Source organism: Somniosus microcephalus, chromosome 1, assembly GCF_052327205.1.
Source record: "Somniosus microcephalus isolate GS21.2 chromosome 1, FLI_Smic_1.0, whole genome shotgun sequence".
NCBI classification, from domain to species: Eukaryota; Metazoa; Chordata; class Chondrichthyes; order Squaliformes; family Somniosidae; genus Somniosus; species Somniosus microcephalus.
In genome coordinates, this window is record NC_140987.1 from 85,718,567 (window position 1) to 85,740,233 (window position 21,667).

The window sequence follows — 21,667 nt, forward strand, 5'->3', positions numbered from 1 at the left end:
AGCAGCTGCAGGATACATGGACTGTAAGACCTGCATTTCTGTTGCTTTCCTATCCCTATGCTGCCTTCTATCACTGATCGAATGGGCCAGTTTTGTCTCGGAATTACAGTTATTTCCCGTGCCCACTCAATTAATGAAGGTGTGCCTCCGACTGCTTCACTCACCTCCCCCAAAGCTGGCAAAGTGACCACTGTGTGGAGATGCCGGTGTTGGACTGGTGTGGACAAATGTAAGAAGCCACACACCAGGTTATAGTCCAACAGTTTTATTTGAAATCACAAGCTTTCGGGGCAGCCTTCGAGACACACGACAACACAAAATCGTAGAGCAGAAACTGATAGCCAAGTTCCGCACTCATGAGGACAGCCTCAACCGGGATCTTGGGTTCATGTCACGCTACATGTAACCCCACCTGACGTAGGGTCACCCAGACTCGAGTCGTCGTTGGCTTGTTCTCTCTACACAGATGCGGCCGGACCTGCTGTGATTCCCAGCAAAAAAAATGTTTTTTTGTCTGTGTTTTGTTTTTCATACAGACCCCAGCATCTGCAACATTTGACCCCTTGTGACCCCACCTCATTGTTCTTTGATGTAATGTTTTCCTGACTGACCTGTTTGGACACCATTCACACCTTTGATTGCTGTGATTATCTCTCTGCCGAGGTGTGATAAATGGCAGTTAGAAAGATTACCTGTAATCATCTGGCATTATTCTCTGACTATATAAGCTGTGTCTTTATGCATCTCTCCACTTCACCTGACGAAGGAGCAGCGCTCCGAAAGCTTGTGATTTCAAATAAAACTGTTGGACTATAACCTGGTGTTGTGTGACTTCTTAAAAGTGACCACTGGCATTCGATTTCAAATGAGCCTTTAAATGCTATGCTCGTAAAGTCTGGACTTTAAACCAGAGCTTTTGGCATGCAGCATCTACAAGAGTGATGGGCCATCCCAGTAGCATATATTTATTTAACTATTTCAACAACAATTTGAAAACAAGGCTGAGATTTTAAAAATCGAGGCGTTGCTTAACCAGGAGCCAATGTAGGTCAGCGAGCACAGGGGTAATGGGTATATTTCCATTCTTCTGAATACTGATCAGAGTCAGACCAGGAGAACAAATAATCTGGATAGTTGAATGAAATGCTGCTAAATGATAGCACCGCTGAGTTAACGAAATATAACTCGGTGTTGGAAAATAACTGGATAAAGGTAGAGTGAGACACAGTTCAGTGGCACAGTGATAGAATCCTATCATTCACCTCACCATAATTAAATGTTAATTCACATTTGGTAGATAGTCAAATATCAAGATTTATATCATGCTGAAAAATAAACCAACAATTCCTTCAAGAAAAAGACAGCAAACATTCAAAAGACTCTTCATTCCAGTTTAGGTCTTCAAAATGCTTATGCAAAAAATGTCCATGCAGACTCTTAACCAACAAATCATTCCCATGCAATTAACAATTTTGGCAATTTCTGGGAACTAATTAATTACTACTTAGAACATTTCCTCTGCAAACTGCATGTAGATTTTGCTGTCGCCCTTCGATGTCTAGCAGCTTGCTGGAGTCAAATACCACAATCGTGCAACTAGTGTCTCAGGAGTGGATTGACTATGGAAGCCAACTGCTGGTGTAAAGCTTGTATTCCAAGGGTTTTAAGTTTATAACTAATACTTTGTTAAATGTCAGATGTTTAACATTTATTTTAATATTTAATGTGTAATTAGTTAGAAAGCATTGGCCTGGATTTTAGCCTGGAGGCGAGTTCCGTGTAGGGTGGGAATATGGGGGGAGGGCTGTTTTGCGGTCAACAAACCCAAAGAACGGGTTTCCCGAATATCTTGCAGTTTTTAACTGCGGGGGTTCCTTTAAATTTTTTCTTTCAATTTCCCACCCACAAGGCAGCCTGATTGACAGGCTAGAAGTCTGTCGGGCGAGGAAGCCTGCAGCACAAGGCCATAGCTGAGGAGAGCAGGTAGGTCTAGTGGGGGAGGGGAGTGTCCCGATCGTGGGAGGCGGGTCCGATGGTTGGGGGGGTTTACTGGGTACCTTGTTGGGCCCGGAGGAAACACTCCTGCTCCTCCTGGCCCACAAGCAGTACTGTAAGAAAGAAAACTTGCATTTATATAGCGCCTTTCACGACCACCGGACGTCTCAAAGTGCTTTACAGAGGCACTTTTTGAAGTGTAGTCACTGTTGTGTAATGTAAAGGCACTTAAGTCTTCCTTGCCTCCTTTCAGCTGCTGGGTTTCCCGAGGCCTAAACCCGGCCAACATGAATTAAAAATAGAATGACTTAAAATGAAGGCACGCAGTCTCATTATAATATTTAAATGACCAACCCGCCTCCCGCGAGCATATTGGTTGCCCGCCTTCGTTAATACTGGATGTGGGCGAGTTCAAGGCGGGTTAGGTTCCTGTTTAAGATTTTTTTGAATTTTAACCTCTGACCCGACACCAACCCACGTTTTTGGGAGTTAAGATTTTGCCCATTGTGTGCAGTACTACCTTCCATTGAGCATTTAGTTTGATGGTGATTCGGAAGAGTTTCTGTGCGTTATATGAGCAAGCTCAGACTCTTCTGGTGAAAGCATTGGCTCCCAAATTTCTGGCAGCATGTAGATCCTGGTGAACGATATGGGCAGCGATCCAAATCCATTAGGTTTACTTTTGTTTTACTTTCATCATGTATCTTCCGGTGTGCTGCTTTCGTTCTTCATAGAATTGCCTGCAGCTGCTGTACATGCCTAAATTACACACAGGAAAAAGCACCAAAAATTTACAACTGCACTCAAAAGAGAAACTCATTAATATGACAGTATCACTGTTGGTGCCTATTTAATGTTTGCACTTAGGAAGGTTGAAGAACCCAAAAGCTGAAATATAGCAAATTCAGTATTTTTGAAAAAACATTAACATGCATTTACATATTGGGTTCAGTCTTTTTTGCACTGTTTTCACACGGTACTTTGTACATAGATATCTTACAGATGTGCACTGGATGCATTGGTCAGTCTCTGCTTGGATGGTATTGCGCAAGAGAAGTTTGGAGCAAGTTATCAGTTGTGACTATGGGGAATATTACTTGTATTCCCAGTCATTCCTCCTCTCTCCGATATGCTCATTCAAGCAATAAAAGGGGTAAAGAGCATGGTTCCAGGTCTCTGCCGTAACCAGCTGTACAAGATAGGTACAAGAGTGCCATGGGGTGACTTGCCCATCAGAGTTTCCATCGCTTTCTTCCTCTGATGCCCCAACTGAGAATAGGGACTCCCAGAGTAAGAATCGCTGACCTCCTCTTTCTATTCCAGGGAACAGGTAGATTTGTTTCTTTTTTATCATTAATCAAAATAATATGATTATTGTTGAAAACATAAATGTTCTGAAAAATTTCTCAGTGATGCCGTATTCAGCATGACGTGCATGATAACAACAGAAAATGCTGGAAAAACTCAGTAGGTCAGGCAACATCCGTGGAGAGAAATTTGAGTTGATGTTTCGGGTCAAACCCTTCTTCAAAATGCATGATGTGTGTACTTCACAGTATATACAGTATTACTTTATTGTTAATGATACACCTATCACCCTATGTTTTATATTTATTTCACTTTCTTCCCTCTCTAGTTCTTTCCTCCTTGAGCCCTGGTCAAGTTCCCAGAAGAGACAATGGACAAGAGACCTGCTCCTACTCTTTTGCCAGTACTGCTCTTGAGCCAACTGCTGTGAAGTGCATGAGAGTAGCATTAGGGTAACTAACCCTGGTCACAGCCCTCTGCCTGTAGGAAAGTGCCTGATTTATGATCAGTATTTCCCTCTCGGTACACAGATCACAAGATAATCATGATGGGAAAGGCTGTTTGGCCCATTTTCATTTATCCATCCAGAAACACCCACAAGATTAAGATCAGTAACTTCCCTTTTGGTAAAACTAGAGTTGCAAATCGACATTGTACTACTCCATTACACAGTGTGTTGGAGTACCAGCATTCTGTGTACGTGCCACCTCCTGCTTCTGATTTGATTATATAACTGCTTTCATACATTTTTTAATCAGGAAGAGGGTCATCTTCAACTTACCTACAACAAGTATTAGACAGTAGAGCCGCAGTATGTATGGAAAATGCACTGGCGTGGCAATAGGCCCAGGTAACTGGAAGGAATAGGTTCCTAGGGCTTCAAAATAGGGCAGCGACTGGTAAATGGCAATTACTAGGGTAAAAGAAAGAGTTTGTTAGTAACCCGAACACTGAAAGAATCAGCTGCAATGGCTTTTCTTCCCGCTCCCGCATCATTACCTCTGGTGTCCCTCAAGGATCTATCCTTGGACCCCTCCTATTTTTCACCTACATGCCGCCCCTCAGCGACATCATCCGAAAACACAGCGTCACTTTCCACATGTACACTGATGACACCCAGCTCTACCTCACCACCACTTCTCTCAACCCCTCCACTATCTCTAAATTGTCACACTGCTTGTCCGACATCCAGTACTGGATGAGCAGAAATTTCCTCCAACTAATTATTGGGATTCGTCTTCGGTCCCTGCCACAAACTCCATTCCCTAGCCACTGACTCCATCCCTCTCCCTAACATCTCTCGGAGGCTGAACCAGACTGTTCACAACCTTGGTATCATATCTTACCCTGAAATGAGCTTCCAACTACATATCCGTGCCATAACTAAGACCGCCTATTTCCATCTCTAACATCGCTCAACTCCATTCCTGCCTCAGCTCATCTGCTGCTGTAACCCTCATCCATGTCTTTGTTACCTCTAGGCTTGACTATTCCAAAGCACTCCTGGCTGGCCTCTCATGTTCTACCCTATGTAAACTTGAGGTTGTCCAAAACTCGGCTGCCCGTGTCCTAACTCGCACCAAGTCCCGTTCACCCATCACCCCTATGCTCGCTGACCTACACTGACTCCTGGTTGAGCAACGCCTTGATTTTAAAATTCTCATCCTTTCAAATCCCTCCATGGCCTCGCCCCTCCCTATCTCTGTAATCTCCTCCAGCCCCACAACCCTCCGAGATATCTGTACTCCTCTAATTCTGGTCTTTTGAGCATCCCTGATTTTAATCACTCAACCATTGGTGGCTGTGCCTTCCACTGCAAAGGCCCTAAGCTCTGGAATTCCCTGCCTAAACCTCTCCACCTCTCTACCTAACTTTTCCCCTTTAAAACGCTCCTTACCTCTTTGACTAAGCTTTTGGTCAATAGCCCTAATTTCTCCTTATGTGGCTCGGTGTCAAATTTTGTTTTATAACACTCCTGTGAAGCGCCTTGGGACATTTTAATATGTTAAAGGCGCTATTTAAATACAAGTTATTGTTGAAACCTTGGACCTAGGAAGCTGAGGATGTACATGCAGAGCATGGCCTCCTTTTACTAACTGAATGCTGCTGTGGTATTTGTGCACCACAGAACGTAACACAATTGTAGGGCTTTTAATTTACCAGTTTATTCTGATAACATAGAATTAAGAAATGTTCTTTAGTGCGTGGCATGGTGATTTTGGAGACCCAATGTGTTGTAGCACAGGATGGTCGGATACAGGTTAATTTCTACACTCCCCCACATGGTGTACCAATCTGAGCCATGTCTCTGGAGATGTACAAAGTAGAGGCTCGGCATTTCCCTATAGGGGAGACACTAGAAAAATTGGAGGGAGAGCCACCCCGGGCTGGATGCAGTAATCTGATTTAGAGCTCTGAGCACAACAAAGTTTAAAGGATTTGTACAAATTCCGTATTGCATATTATGGGTACTGAGCAACGCGGGGTATTTAAAAGTGCCTTTCACCTCTTAAGACTCCGGTTGAGATCCTGGCCAGAAATAAAGGATGAAAGTCTTGTCACTCAGAGTCACAAATGAGTTGTGACAGACTCCACCCAGTTTCCAGTCAAAATAAATCCACACTACAAAACTGCTTTGAATGGACTGCTGAATATGACAAGTCTCATTTGACAGGCCCAGACTGTGGAGAATTGAAATGTCATGCTTGTATAGCAGAGGGCACTCCTCTGAAGCTAGGGTTGAAAAGCAATCATGTTGACAGGTCAGGGCAGCACAACCGAGCAAGTGGAAAGCCAAACCGCAAAAAGAACAAGGTATAGTCAGTGGATGCAAAAGAAATTTAATAAAAATGGAACTTGTTTGGTCTCATTGACTATATTTTCTGTTGAGGACGTCACCTCCTGCTTGTATCTGTGATTTGGGAAATTACACTGTCAACATCATCTCTAAATTCTGTTGCAACTTTTCTCATCTGATTTGCCAGATGGAAAAAATATTGCTCGGTTTTAAAACTTGGTATTTATCAGACTTTCCTGCAAATAAGTAAATTAGAGTAGCCATTCTTATCAGTGTGATAACATCTTTCAGGTTGAGAGTTGCAGATTTTTTTTGACTATAATGAGTCACAAATTCCTACTGCAGCAATAAATTAACAACTAAATTGCTAATTGGGGTTTAAATAGAGAAACTCACTATTGGCCTTGATAGTTTACCATTTCTAATAATCCTGCCTGTTCACTCCTCTTCCTCCACTTCCATCACTGAGGAGCACAGAGGGGTTTGGTATGCACTTTCCCCCAGAGACATCACAATACAAACACACTCCACCCCTCCCGGAGTCATGTAATCTCCTGGGAGAGGCGAAAAACACAGGCTACTTAGGGGGTAGGGTAGAAAACTGGAAACTTCCTCTCCAACCCCCTTAGGTGGTCGAAACTAGTCCTGGAGTCCACGCTTGCCTTTATTAATACTACAAAGCACCTACCTCTTGTATGAGGTGATCTCTGCCCCAGCCAGAAACAGGTCCAGCTCTCGCTCGAAGGAATTCAGTATTCACTGCACGAGCCTAGCCTGTTCCACAGGTCCACTATTCTCTGGGAAAAGAAGAACCTCCTAACATCTAAACTAGTTCTGCCCTTACATAACTTGAAAGTGGGACGCCTGAGTCCTCCCTCACCTATTCAGTTGAAACAATTGATCTACACAAACACAATCTAGTCCCTTCATTATCTTGTAAACCTCGACTAAATCACCCCTAAGTCTACGCTTCTCTAAAGTATAGAGCCCCCAGCTCTTTGAGCCTATCTGGGTAATTAAGATGCTTTAAACTGGGAATTAATCTTGTGGCCCTCCTCAGCATCCTTTCCAAAGCCTCAATATCACCCACCATGTGAGGAGATCAGAACTGGACACCATATTCTAACCGAGACTTAACCAAGGCCTTGTACTGACAGAGGCTGCAGAGCAGGCCTCTAACTTGTCCTCAAGGCTGTTGTTGCAGAGAGACTATAGCAGGAGATAAAAGGATGGAAAAAATACTGGAAAGAAATACCTGCAAAAAAGTATAATTGAGAAGAGACCAAATTAATTCTATAGCGAATATCTGGTACATCATAATGTAGGTTTAAGAAAGGTAATATGGTGGATGAGCATAAATACCTTCAGCCAGCACTATTGGAGGAAAAAGAGGCACCCAAAGGCAATGATGAATCCATGACAAAATATGTAAATCACTTCCCATGACTGACAACATGTGATATGGATACCTGTAATTTACAAGAAAATTATGCACTTGTTATTTTCAAATAAATATTTTTTTTAAATATTTAAACATTAAAGTCAATAGTGTAACCAGTGGTGGTGTCACAGGCCGCTCATTGTAATGACTAAGTATCTATACTTCCCATTTCGCAAGAAAACCATTGAAGTTTCAGGGTGATTTCTTTATTAGGAAGTCATGCTGTCGCCTAGTCTGAAATGCTTTTCACATATCATAGAATGAATCCAGTAGAGGTACGCATAAACAGTTGACATGTATATTCCTTTTCATCAGCCTGAACAGACTTTCAAAACTTTAAGTAAATTCTACAGTGAGGTTAATGACATTTGCCATTAGTTATGTGTAAATGGTACAACAACTTCAGGCAAGGGGCAGATGCACGGTTAAACTCAAAAATCCGAAAGTTGCTTCGCGAAAATGGCATCTCGCTGTCTGCCTCACCACTGAAATGCATTGAACGGCGTGAAGTTGCTGTATTTGCACGACAGATATGAACTAAACTCGTCACAGAAAGTTAAGTCTTGTCCATTCCAATCTAAAGTACCCTTTTAATGACATAAGTGTTAATTACTGCCAATCAACCTCTCTGGCACTGAAAATTAACTATTACAAGTGTGAAGTCCAATTCCTTCAGGTTTTAATTGTTGGAGATTTTTAAAAATTAAAAAAAAAAATTTACTTTTCCATTCTGCTTTTTTCCTCTCTAAATCCACTTTCTTCCCCCTCTCTCTTTCTCTTCCTGTACCTGATTGAATTCACACACTCTAATTTACACTTCCTTCTCGGTCCTTGCGCTGTTAATTTCACAATCCTTCAATCTGATTGGCTAAGGAGGTACACAGTTGCTTTCCCTGTTCACTCAGGTTCCAGATGCCCTGTTTCCCTCGCTGCACCATTACCAGCTCGCACTTTCAGCAACTTGCCACGCCAAACAAAAAATGTAAAAACCTAAACGTGCAAGGACAAGTCTAACTAACAGCAGATGCCACAGCAAATTATGGCCCTTTGTTTTGCAAACATTACCAAAATAAATGTTTTCAGCTATTTAATTTTTCTTCCTTGCCTGTTTTTCTGCTCATTTTCTTCTCTCCTCTCCCCCCCCCCCTCCCCATCTTCAACAGAACTGAGAGGTTATATTTATCATGAAAGACTGAACAGACTGGGGCTCTTCTCTCTAGCAAAGAGAAGGTTGAGGGGTGAGCTGATAGCAGTCTTTAAGATTATGAAAGGGTTCGATAGGGTAGCCATAGAGAAGATGTTCCCACTTGCGTGGGAGACCAAAATTAGGGTCCATAAATATAAGATAGTCACTAATAAATCCAGTAGGGAATTCAGGAGAAACTTCTTTACCCAGAGATTACTAGGAATGTGGAACTCGCTACCACATGGAGTAGTTGAGGCGAATAACAAATACATTTAAGGGGAAGCTAGATAAGCACATGAGGGAGGAAGGATATGCTGATAGGGTGAGATGAAGAGGTGTGGATCAGAAACACCAGCATTAGATCAGTTAGGCTGAACGGCCTGTTTTTGTGCTGGAGACTCAATGTAATTCCTTTTGGGGTCTGATTCCATTGGTGCAGGTTATCCTTAAATACCTTGCCCAAATGTCTACAGTTAATGTGCAAGCCTCAACAATGAATGCCAACAGACTAATCGACCACAATAGTGTCAGCGGAGAGAAGATTCTATACAAAATGCCAGCTCCCAGGCTGCGTCTGAATTTAATTGCAGGAGCAAAAAACCGAAAAACTAATGTAAGTCTGCAGAAATCGCTATATAACATTTAGGATTATGTGGTGATTCAAATGAGTGCACTTCACCAATACAGTACAGAAAAAAGTCATTCTCTAACATGTTCTATGATGCAGTAAGTGGGATTTGAGAAATTTTCTTCCACTTTCCCAGAATCAGCACAACCAAAAACTCAGTATGTGACACTTTTATTCAGACTGAGCTTTACACTGACAAAACATTATTACTGACAAGTATAACTTATGGACAGAAAATTATCAACTTTCTTCACCCTCACTTACACATGCCCTCTGGTGCCATGATAACCATTAGAATGTAAGTGTGAGTGCAGTTTAAAATAGTACCCTCTTATCTGCAAGATAAGCAAGCAAGACTAACACTTTTGGTAATGTGATCAGCTGGTAACCGTAAAGTCACCTCCTTTAAGCATCATTCTGAATAAAGTGTTCATTTACTCAGTGTCTGTCTAAATTGTCAGAAGCTCCAAAATGTTGGTGTTAAGTAAACCTAAGAGAAACTGAGAATGGAAGATAGAAATGATTGGTGCGGTTTACAATGGGATGGGCTAAATCCCCACTACTACAGATAGGGACGACACCTTCCAGGATGTCAAACAATTACCAGGGAATGTCAAGGGTCAGAAAACAGCTTGACCTCAATTTTAAATGGGCTGGAGAAGGACGGGAGTTAAAATATCAGGATCGAGCAACCCGACTCCATTCCCATCCCTTTAAAGTGCAGAAATCAGGCCATGGATTAGGCAGTCTGCAGCCTTCCGGACTCAATATCGAGTTCAACAATTTCAGATCATAAGCTGGGCCCCCATTTCATTTTCTCTTGTATTTGTTCCACTCCTTTCCCCCCCCCCCTTTCCTTTTGTTTCTCTCTCACACCTGGCAGCTATCTTTTGCCCTGCCAGTACACTTTACACCTAATCCCAGCCTATTACCATCTCGTCTAGCTTCTAATCTCTTTTACTTCTTTTGTTTCTTTTATTCTTTTGTCCGATCGCAGCTCTGCCTTCGATCTAGTTTCTTTTCTTTCCAGTTTTGAAGAAGGGTCCAACCCGAAACGTCAACTCAAATTTCTCTCCACGGATGTTGCCTGACCTGCTGAGTTTTTCCATCTTTTTCTGTTGTTATTACCATGGATGAGGCTCCCGCTAAAGGCAGGTGGGGTGGCTAATTAACATACCAAAGTCGTGACCTCATGACATCAGCAGCGCATGACTTAAATTTCACAGTAAATGAGGGGGAGGCCTAAGCTGTGGGATTCCCAGCAGCTGATCCAAGACGGGATCTGTTGGCTCCTCAAAGTAAATGGCTCTTTTAGAACTCCTTGTGGGCCAAGAGTGCTGCCCCTCAAGGAAGCCTTCAGAATCCTCCACCTCCCTACCCCTCCCTGATCACCAGCCTCCCCCCAGCACACCCAATCGCCAGCCTCCTCGCCGCACGCCCGCCACCCCACAGCCGTCCTGATCGCCACCCTCCCCACTCTCTCATTTAATGCTGCCACTTTCCTTCCTCACTTACCTCAATGTATACACACAGCGTCTCCCCTTCCCCTTTCATTATCATCCATTTCTCTCCCTTTTAATGCCATCATGTCTCACCTTCCCCCCCCCTTCATTTCAACCCTTTCATAGAAGATAGGAGGAGTAGGCCATTCGGCCCCTCGAGCCTGTTCCGCTATTTAATGAGATCATGGCTGATCATCCAAATTCAGTACCCTGTCCCTGCTTTCTCCCCATATCCCTTGATAATAATTCAACTTTATTGTCACTGTACAACAAAATGTGATCTTGCAAGCTCCCATGAGTCCAGTACAAATAACATTAAATGTAGATAGCACCGTGCTGGGAGAAGCAAAGCTGCTGCGTCTGTGCGCGCTGCCATTCCATTTCCACCATTCCTCCTGTCCAACAATCTTCAGCCCAATGCCCGCACCTGCTCACCAGCCACCCCTCCCGGGGCTCTTTCTGTGACCTTCTCACCAACTGCCCCTCCTCAGGTCTCCTTCCATGACCTTCTGCACCTGGTCTTCCCTAATGGTCACTCCTCCAAGTACTAACCAGGCCTGGACTCTGCTTAACTTCCAAGCCTTGCCAGTGACCCTGTCCCTAGTCCCAGGAACAGGGCTTTAGACTTAAGAAATATATCTAACTCATTCTTGAATATATTTAATGAATTGGCCTCAACTGCCTTCTGTGGTAGAGAATTCCACAGGTTCACCACTCTCTGGGTGAAGAAATTCCTCCTCATCTCAGTCCTAAATGGCTTACCCCTTATCCTTAGACTGTGACCCCTGGTTCTGGACTCCCCTGCCATCGGGAACATCCTTCCTGCATCTAGTCTGTCTAGTCCTGTTAGAATTTTATAACTTTCAATGACATCCCCTCTCATTCTTCTAAACTCTAGCGAATACAAGCCCAACCGACCCAATCTCTCTTCATACATCATTCCTGCCATCCCAGGTATCAGTCTGGTGAATCTTCGCTGCACTCCCTCCATGGCAAGAACATCCTTCCTCAGATAAGGTGACCAAAACTGCACACAATACTCAAGGTGCGGTCTCACCAAGGCCCTGTAAAACTGCAGCAAGACATCCTTGCTCCTGTACTCGAATCCTCTCGCTATGAAGGCCAACATCCCATTTGCCTTCTTAACCGCCTGCTGCACCTGCATGCTTACCTTCAGCGACTGGTGCACCAGAACACCCAGGTCCCGTTGCACTTCCCCTTCTCCCAATCTATGGCCATTCAGATAATAATCTGCCTTCCTGTTTTTGCCACCAAAGTGGATAACCTCGCATTTATCCACATTATACTGCATCTGCCCAATCACCCAACCTGTCCAAATCATACTGGAGTTTCTTTGCATCCTCCTCACAGCAGACACGCCCACCCAGCTTTGTGTCGTCTGCAAACTTGGAGATATTACATCTAGTTCCCTCGTCTAGATCATTAATATATATTGTGAATAACTGGGGTCCTAGCACCAATCCCTGCGGTACCCCACTAGTCACTGCCTGCCACTCGGAAAAAGACCCATTTATTCCAACTCTTTGCTTCCTGTCTGCCAACTAGTTTTCTATCCAAGTTAGTACCTTACCCCCAGTCCCATGTGCTTTAACTTTGCACGCTAATCTCTTATGCGGTACCTTATCGAAAGCCTTCTGAAAGTCCAAATACACCACATCCACTGGTTCTCCCTTATCTATTCTACCAGTTACATCCTCAAAAAATTCCAGTAGATTAGTCAAGCATGATTTACCTTTTGTAAATCCATGTTGACTTTATCCAATCCTGTCACTGTTTTCAAAGTGCTCTGCTATTACATCTTTTATAATCGACTCTAGCATCTTCCCCACTACTGATGTCAAGCTTACCGGTCTATAATTCCCCGTTTTCTCTCTAACACCCTTTTTAAATAGTGGGGTTGTTACATTACCTACTCTCCAATCCATGGGGACTGTTCCAGAGTCTATAGAATTTTGGAAGATGAGCAGCAATGCATCTACTATTTCTCGGGCCACTTCCTTAAGTACCCTAGGATGTAGATTATCAGGCCCTGGGGATTTATCGGCCTTCAATCCCGTCAATTTTCCTAACACCATTTCCCTACAAATACTGATTTAATTCAGTTCCTCCCTCTCATTAGACCCTATGTTCCCCAACATCTCTGGGAGGTTATTTGTGTCCTCCTTTGTGAAGGCAAAACCAAAGTATGTATTTAATTGGTGTGCCATTTCTTTGTTCCCCATTATAAATTCTCCTGACTCTGACTGCAAGGGACCTACGCTTGACTTCACCAATCTTTTTCTTTTCACATATCTATAGAAGCTTTTACAGTCAGTTTTTATGTTCCCTGAAAGCTTACTCTCATACTCTATTTTCCCCCTCTTAATTAATCCCTTTGTCCTCCTTTGCTGAATCCTAAACTGCTCCCAATCCTCAGGTTTACTGCTTTTTCTGGCCAATTTATATTTCCTCTCCTTGGATCTTATGCTATCCCTAATTTCCCTTGTTAGCCACGGTTGAGTCACCTTTTTTGTTTTATTTTTATGCCGAACAGGGATGAACAAATTCTGTAGTTCATCCATGCGATCTTTAAATGTTTGCCATTGCCTATCCACCAGCAACCCTTTAAGTAACATTCCGCAATCCATCCTAACCAACTCGTGCCTCATACCATCGTAGTTTCCTTTATTTAAATTCAGGACCCTAGTCTCTGAGTGAACTACTTCACTCTCCATCTTAATGAAGAATTCTATCATATTATGATCGCTCCTCCCCAAGGGGCTTTGCACAACAAGGTTGCTAATTAATCCTTTCTCATTACATAATACCTAGTCTAAGATGGCCTGATCTCTAGTTGGTTCCTCGACATATTGGTCCAGGAAACCATCCCGTATACACTCTAGGAATTCCTCCTCCACAGTATTGTTACTAATTTGGTTAGCCCAATCTATATGTAGATTAAAGCCACCCATGATAACTGCTGTGCCCTTACTGCACGCGTCTCTAATTTCCCGTTTAATGCCATCCCCAACCTGAGCATTACTGTTAGGGGGTCTGTATACAACTCCCACTAATGTTTTCTGCCCCTTGGTATTTCTCAGCTCTACCTATACAGATTCCACATCATCAGAGCTAATATCCTTCCTTACTATTGTGTTAATCTCCTCTTTAACCAGCAATGCTACACCACCTCCTTTTCCTTTTTGCCTGTCTTTCCTGAATATTGAATACCCCTGGATGTTGAAATCCCAGCCTTGGTCACCCTGGAGCCATGTCTCTGTAATCCCAATTATATCATATCCGTTTACATCATTGCATTTCATTCCTCACCTACACTCCCATCCATTCTTTCCCCTCCCTTTCACTGCCATCCATTTCCCCTCTGCTTTTATTGCCATTCATTCACTCTCTCTCCTTTCATTGAAATCCATCTTTTCTCCTCCCCTTATGCTGTCTTCCATTCTTGCCCCTCCCATGGAGAAGAGATGGGGGCCTGTTCTGATGCTTTAGCCACCAGACTCTGGAGGAGCGGGACTCGAGGGAGAGGGGCCCAACTGTGCTGATTTTTGTCAGCAAATGCCGCTATGGTGACTGGGTCCCCAAAATGCTGAGTGTTAGTATGAAATGTCAAAAGTTGGTATGTGTGATCCAACACCGTTTTGAGGCCAAAAGCAGGCTAATTGAGGCCTCACTTTGGAGCTGCGCTTTAAGAGGTATCTTTTCTAGACATCGGCTCTGCAGACATCTCCTTTGTTATATACAAAGTTTAACAGAGATTTCACTCAGTACGCTAATGGTCAACCATGCAGTCCAGTTACTCACTTGATTACATCCAGGGTACTCCAGAGGGAAAACAAGGCCCAAACAACATGCTTGGACTGCATCTCCTCTTGACTGGTGATGACCACAAAAAGGATTACGTTCCTGTCGGTCACCTGGAAACATAAATCAGCACCATTGACTACAAACCTGTGAACTTTCCACTCATCGAGCTTGCACTTCAGGTTTACACAAATGATCTGGCAATTTGAAATAAGGGCAACAATTTTATCCCAGACCTTATTTTCTATTTATCACATCTATTTCTCTAGCTACATTGCACAATATTAATCAGAATGACTTTGAAATTGGCTGAAATCTGGAACTGTGGAGTAAGATCATTACAAATTGTTCTTAAACTGTGTGGTAGACCAGACCAAACTGATGTTCAATGTTAGTTTAAACAATCTGTGTTAAAAGTATAACTTACTTAGAGTAGTTTTTTTTTTAATTGATTTTATTTATCTGATTTCTGCAAACATTGTTCCAGACAAGCAGCTAGACAATCATATTGAGGGGTTTTGATAGAATAGATAGGGAGAAACTGTTTCCACTGGCAGGAGGGTCGGTAACCAGTGGACACAGATTGAAGATTAATTGGCGAAAGCACCAGAGGTGAGATAAGGAGAATTTTTTTCTGCAGCTAGTTGATCTGATCTGAAATGCACTGCCTGAAAGGGTGGTGGAAGCAGATTCAATAGTAACTTTCAAAAGGGAATTGGGACTTAAAAGAAAACAATTTGCAGGGCTATGGGGAAAGGGCAGGGGAGTGGGACTAATTGGATAGTTCTTTCAAAGAGCTGGCACAGGCATGATGGGCCGAATGGCCTCCTTCTGTGCTGTAAGTTTCTATAATTGTATAATATTATGTGGCTGTTGTGGGTTATAATATTATGGGTCCTTGTACATGAAACACAAAATGTTAGCACGCAGGTACAGCAAGTAATTAGGAAGGCAATTGGAATGTTGGCCTTTATTGCAATGGGGTTGGAGTATAAAAGCAGGGAAGTCCTGCTACAACTGTACAGGGTATTGTTGAGACCACACCTGGAGTACTGTGTACAGTTTTGGTCTCCTTATTTAAGGAGGGATCTACTTGCATTGGAGGCAGTTCAGAGACGATTCACTAGGTTGATTCCTGAGATGAAGGGGTTGTCTTATGAAGAAAGATTGAGCAGGTTGGGCCTATACACATTGAAGTTTAGAAGAATGAGAGGTGATCTTATTGAAACATATAAGATGCTGAGGGGGCTCGACAAGGTAGATGCAGAGAGGATGTTTCCCCTCATGGGGGAATCTAGAACTAGGGGGCATAGTTTCAAGCTTCAGAATAAGGGGTCGCCCATTTAAAATGGAGATGAGGAGGAATTTCTTCTCTCAGAGGGTCATGAACCTTTGGAATTCTCTGCCCCAGAGAGCTGTGGAGGCTGGGTCATTGAATATATTTAAGGTGGAGATAGACAGATTTTTGTACGATAAGGGAGTCGAGCGTTATGGGGAGCGGGCAGGGAAATGGAGTTGAGGCCAAGCTCAGATCAGCTATGATCTTATTGAATGGCGGAGCAGGCTCAAGGGGCCAAATGGTCTACTCCTGCTCCTATTTCTTATGTTCTTATATTGAAGTGCTGCACAACTTATATTTTTATTTTTCAAAAGTTTCTGGAATAAATGAATCCTGCTGAAAATGCTCAGATTAAGTATTTTAGAAATTCCTTTTCTCATGAGGTCTTACCCAAGCTGCATTTATAACACATATACTTCCTTTTAATAAAGAAGAGTTCAAACCCAAGAGTCGAAGAAATTGGCTATCACATTGTTCAGTCAATGGATTTAATAAAGAAACAGAAATCACAACCTCACACAGGTGAAGACTGAACTTGGTTTATTTTAGGTTTTAAATCCTACCTGTAAGAATCGGGGAAGGAACGGGCTTTGTTCAATCCCTGTGAGTATGTGGATCAATTCCAGAAATGATAACAATTGGCAGAAACACATCACATCTCCTATGGTATGGTACGTGTCCACCAGGCTGTCTTAAATGAAAGCACAAGAAATAAAATAATGTTATTTCCTAGTTCTAACAATCAGCTGCAGCGAAAAATAAACACCAAAATCGCTGCTCTCACACTCCTCCCAGTACTTGGTTACAGAGTCACATTGACAGAGGCCTGGCAGCAGATTGACCTTCTACCTTCTCTACCATGGATTGGCATATAACACAGAGGGTCCTGACGTGTAGGCACAGAGCGAAAAGTACAAAATGGCACATATTATGACTTCGGTCTGCCGCAGATATCCTTTTAAGTGGTCTGGTCACCTGCCTGGTATGGAAGTTGACTCCCACTACCGTGTATCTATTAGCACGTAGCGGGGCCCAGGAATTTAATGATAACCCCCCCCGGCATCTGGGCAGGATCTTTGTGTCTCATATACGTGTACTCCTTCAATCCCTGACAGTGCACAAAAATAAATGGAACACGTACTAAAAGAAGTGCCATCCTACGAACAGTATGTGTTTCAATTTCCTGTGCAGATATGCCTTCGCTCCTGATTTACTCAATAAATTGGTGGCAACAGGAGTGCTTCTCACAGCCCCTACACCGTGGATTGAGGCACGATGACCGATAGCCCAATCTGAGATAATCATACAGTCCCCAAAGCCAAACCAGGAGGAATTCTTCAGACTTTGGTCCCCACTCCTAGCTCACTGGGCACATCAAACTCTGGAGACCGCCACATCCCACCCAGACAGCATCATTGTCAAAGCTCTGATGGCACGATCAAAGCATACTAAGCACTGACACAGTGGGCAAGCATAGCATTGTGTTAGTTACTGTTACAAAAGCAAAATACTGCTGATGCTGGAAATCTGAAACAAAAACAGAAAATGCATCTGTGGAGAGAGAAACAGAGTTAACGTTTCAGGTCGATGACCCTTCGTCAGAACTGGAAAAAGCTGGAGATGGAGGGGAGGAAAGAACAAAAGGAAAGGTCTGTGATAGGATGGAAGGCAGGAGAGAGTTAAGAAACAAAAGATTGTCTTTCATTCTGCCAGTGCCATTTACACTTCATCTAGAGCCATCTTTTGTTTTTTAACTTGTCCCATTACCATCTCCTTTTGCCTTGCACCATCTCTTAATCTCTCAATGTCTCTTAATCTCTCCTGCCTTCCATTCCCATCATAGACCTTCCCTTTTGTTCTTTCCTCCCATCCCCCCTTTCCCTGCCCCTACACTTGCTTAAAATCTGTTACATCTCCAGCGTTTTCCAGTTCTGACGAAGGGTCATCGAAACGTTGGGCAGGATTTTAACTCGGGTGCGGAATGGTGTCGTGTTATCCGAATTTCGTGTATCCCACACGAATCTAAATGGGTGTGGGAGATTGATGCAATTTTAATTTAAGTGGCCAATTGATTTCCAACATGTGGGAAGACTTTGCAAATGGGTTTTTCATGACTGAAAGTCCCCTCTGATGATGTCATCATTGCTGCTGCATTTAAGGTCCACAGCAAGCCTTGCTTCTCCTACAGGCTTCCAAGCTTTCTCCATTTGGTGTCAGAGGGACCTGCAGGAAAGATGACAAGCGGGAGGCCCAGATCAGCTCCTCGTTTTGACGAGGTGGCCCTGCAGGCATTGGTGGATGGGGCTAGGGCCAACAGCGAGGTGCTCTTCCCTTCCTCAGGGAGGAAGAGGCCTCCCAAGCAGACTAAGGCAGTGTGGATGCAGGTGGCTGAGGAGGTCAACTCCTTGGGAGTCACACGGCGAACCTGGATTCAGTGCCGGAAAAGATTTCATGACCTTCAGTGCACTGGAAAAGTGAGTATGAATTTCCCATCACCCTCAATCTGACCCCCATTGCTTTTCCTCACCAGCACTCAGCTTTAGCAATCTCTTCCTCCACATCCCACTTGACACTGACATCCATGCACCCTTACCCATTCCCTCTCTATGCTCACATTCACATAACTATTCCACTATGCAGCCCTCACACTCCCTATCACTCTGATGCTATGAAAACAACTGACAACACACAGGGTGGGCCCTTGGTCTTGCCACCTCACTCCATCTTTGTCTCCTTCTAAGTATGTATGCTATGCAATCTCTACACTCACTCCTTCATTTTCACTCAACCTCCACTTGTCTCCCTCATTGCAAGAAAAGAGAGCTCACAACAAAAGAGAGCGAGCGAGGACAGGAGGAGGGACAGCCTCTATAGTCCACCTGACCCCCTGGGAGAAGGCGGCACTTGAAATAGTGGGACTGGAGGATGATGTGCATGTGGGGGACGGACAGACGGGTGCAACACAGCAAGTTGGTGACAGAAAAGTTTCCCATCTCTCTCTTTGACATTGCATAAGTCGCTGATAATGATTGTGAAGCTTGAACAGATGGACTTATGAGCATCTGCAAAAAGCAATGTGCATGTAGCCTTGGCATCACATCTCTGACTCTGACAGGACCATCACAAGCATCTGTCCCCCCTAGCCAGGAAGAAGAGGCTGAGCAGCCAGACTCCTCAGAGGAAGCTGCAACCTCTGAGGGCGCAGCGTCACCAGAAATCTGCGCACCGTCACCAGAAATCTGCGCACCCAGCACCAGCGCAGACACTCACACCTCGGTGGGACCTTCGGGACATAGAGTAGTGTTGTCACCTGGTGTATCACAGCTCACAAGTGAGCATCAGCAGATTGTGGAGACAGGGACAGCAGTGGAGAGTCCTAGTTGGAAGGCACAAGACTCTGCCAGCTTGGCTCAGCAGCATGTCGATCCTCTGCCTCTGGGTCCATCCATAAGGTCAGAGGTGATGGAACTCCAGGTACAGATGCAGGAGTCTCTGATAGGTTTTGTCTCTAGGGTCGCTGCGAGCACGGAGCGAATGGAGGATCCATAGCGACCATGACCAGAGCTTTTGTGGAGTCATTGGCACATGAACGCATCACCACGGAAAGGATGGCAACCTCTGTGGAAAGGATGGCTACCGTAGAGGAGAGGATGGCTACGGTAGAGGAGAGGATGGCTACGGCTATGGAGGAGCTTAGTCGCCAGGGTATGGAAAACATGGTCATTGTTCAGAATAGAATGACATCTCTTGAGTAGCGATGGGCATCTATTGAGCAGAGAAACCAGACCTTCATGGAATTCCTTCTGAGTAGGACTGCCATTGCAGATACGGGTCCCCATGGCCCCCCTGATGTGCAGTAAGGTGCTCTCCAGCCACTTGCAGGCACTGGGGGGGACCTGACCCATGAGAGGCAGGTTGGTGGCAGACCTCAAGGAAGTGGGGGCTCCTCTCCAAGCGCTCACACTTCCATGCCACTGCAGAGCCCTCGGTCAGAGCCCCACCGGAGTCCACAGCCAAGTGAGATAGGCCTCTCAACCCCTGCACAGCCGCAGGAGCAGCAGACTGTTGACGAGCCCTCACAGGCTCGCCACCTCAGAGGACGCCCGCCAAAGGTGTTGAGACAGGAGCAGCAGCAAAGTGAGCAAGGGACCTCCACATCTGCTGAAGCCACAGGGGAGGCACCACGTAGGAGCACGCGTAAGAGGAACATTCTGCACAAATAGTCACAAGGGTAGTCACTTGGGTGCAATTTTGTGTTTACTGCAAAAATGCCATCACTTCGTTAATGTACATAAAATTTCTGATGGCAAATGTTGCAGTTGTATCATCTGTCATTTCACTAGTGGGACTTCCACATTGAAGGCTTAGGCATACTTGCAACTGTCAGTATGGTGGTCAGAGTGCTAGGAATCCTCTGGTTTTTGGCCATTGTCAATGCTCTGGTAAGAAGCTGCGAGGCAAAAGTGTTTGTTTGACTAGGCTAAGCAAATCTGGCCAGGATGAGTGCGTCCCTTGCATCCCGGGCAGCAATGTTGTCGCGCACTGGCGCCTTCTGGCCTGTGCATCTTCAGGTGGGTAACTAGCAGCTTGGCGCTCCTGTTGATGCTCCTGCTGTTGGTGCTGCTGTTGCTCAGGGTTCTGCTGCTGCCGCGGCTGGTCTGCATCTGAATCTGATGTCCAGGAGGAAAGGTATTAAATGTCTGCCATGCTTCTGGAATATGCTTCAGTTGAAGAAGCGCTGAGTGAAGGTGGCGAGAGGGGTTTCCCAGGAGGTCACAGTGGAGATGGGTGTGAGGCTCCAACCTTCCACAGGTGTGGTTAAGCCTTCTAAAAGTTGCCCCAGACCTGAGACCACTAAGTCCTGCCACCCGCAAATCATGGCTGATCAAATCTCCTCTTTAATGGTTGACCTGCAGTTGATAGTCAGCAATCCAATAGTGCTCCCGCCAGGTTTCACATTTGTGTTTCCCACCAGGCGTGTTTCATGTAGGAAAAGGGTTAAATTCACAAGGGCCTTTCAAAATAGGATTATAGAGGCCATTTAGTGGTTGTTAAGGGCCTTAACGACCAGTCCCGCATGTTGGATGCGGGACGGAGTCAGGACCATCAGACACGACTGAGTTAAAATTGCTCGGAGTCGGGAACCAGGTGGGGGGGTGGGGGGTTCCCGCCCGCCCGCCCGCCAGTTTTTGCGATTTTAACCCCCCGCACACCTCCAAGCCCGCCTCCACGGCTCAATGAAAATCGAGCCCGTTAACTCTGTTTCGCTCTCCACAGATGCTGCCTGACCTGCTGAGTATTTCCAGCATTTTCTGTTTTTATTTATGTTAGTTACTGTTACTACCTAAAACCAAGTCCAGGGACATCCAACAACTCCAGCCACTCAGTACACCTAACTCACTACAATGTATGATACATTGTACACGTACGCAATAAAAAAAAGTATGTCAATATACTGTAATCAATTTCCATCTGACCTGGAAGTGCTGGGTATAATGCTAAAAGTGAAAGGTTGTTCCATACTCCGACACAGTCATTATTCACACTGAACAGCACGTTCACTGTTTTTCTGTTTTATTTTAAAGGCATTTCCATTCATTAGAAAAATAGGAGCAGGAGTAGGCCATTCGGCCCTTCGAGCCTGCTCCG

The 21,667-nt window shown here is 44.5% G+C and overlaps 1 protein-coding gene across 1 annotated transcript in view; it reads right to left on the bottom strand.

The window, feature by feature from the left end:
- Positions 1-1,296: 1,296 nt before the first annotated feature.
- hacd4 (3-hydroxyacyl-CoA dehydratase 4) overlaps positions 1,297-21,667 on the bottom strand; it is an 85,195-nt gene continuing 64,824 nt past the window's right edge. The window contains exons 3-7 of the mRNA XM_085984005.1: positions 16,582-16,709; positions 14,680-14,792; positions 7,463-7,569; positions 4,085-4,216; positions 1,297-2,754 (exon numbers count right to left, since the gene is read on the bottom strand). Of these exons, the coding sequence (XP_085840131.1) occupies positions 2,672-2,754; positions 4,085-4,216; positions 7,463-7,569; positions 14,680-14,792; positions 16,582-16,709 (563 nt within the window). The 3' untranslated portion in view covers positions 1,297-2,671. The remainder of the gene's footprint in view (positions 2,755-4,084; positions 4,217-7,462; positions 7,570-14,679; positions 14,793-16,581; positions 16,710-21,667) is intronic.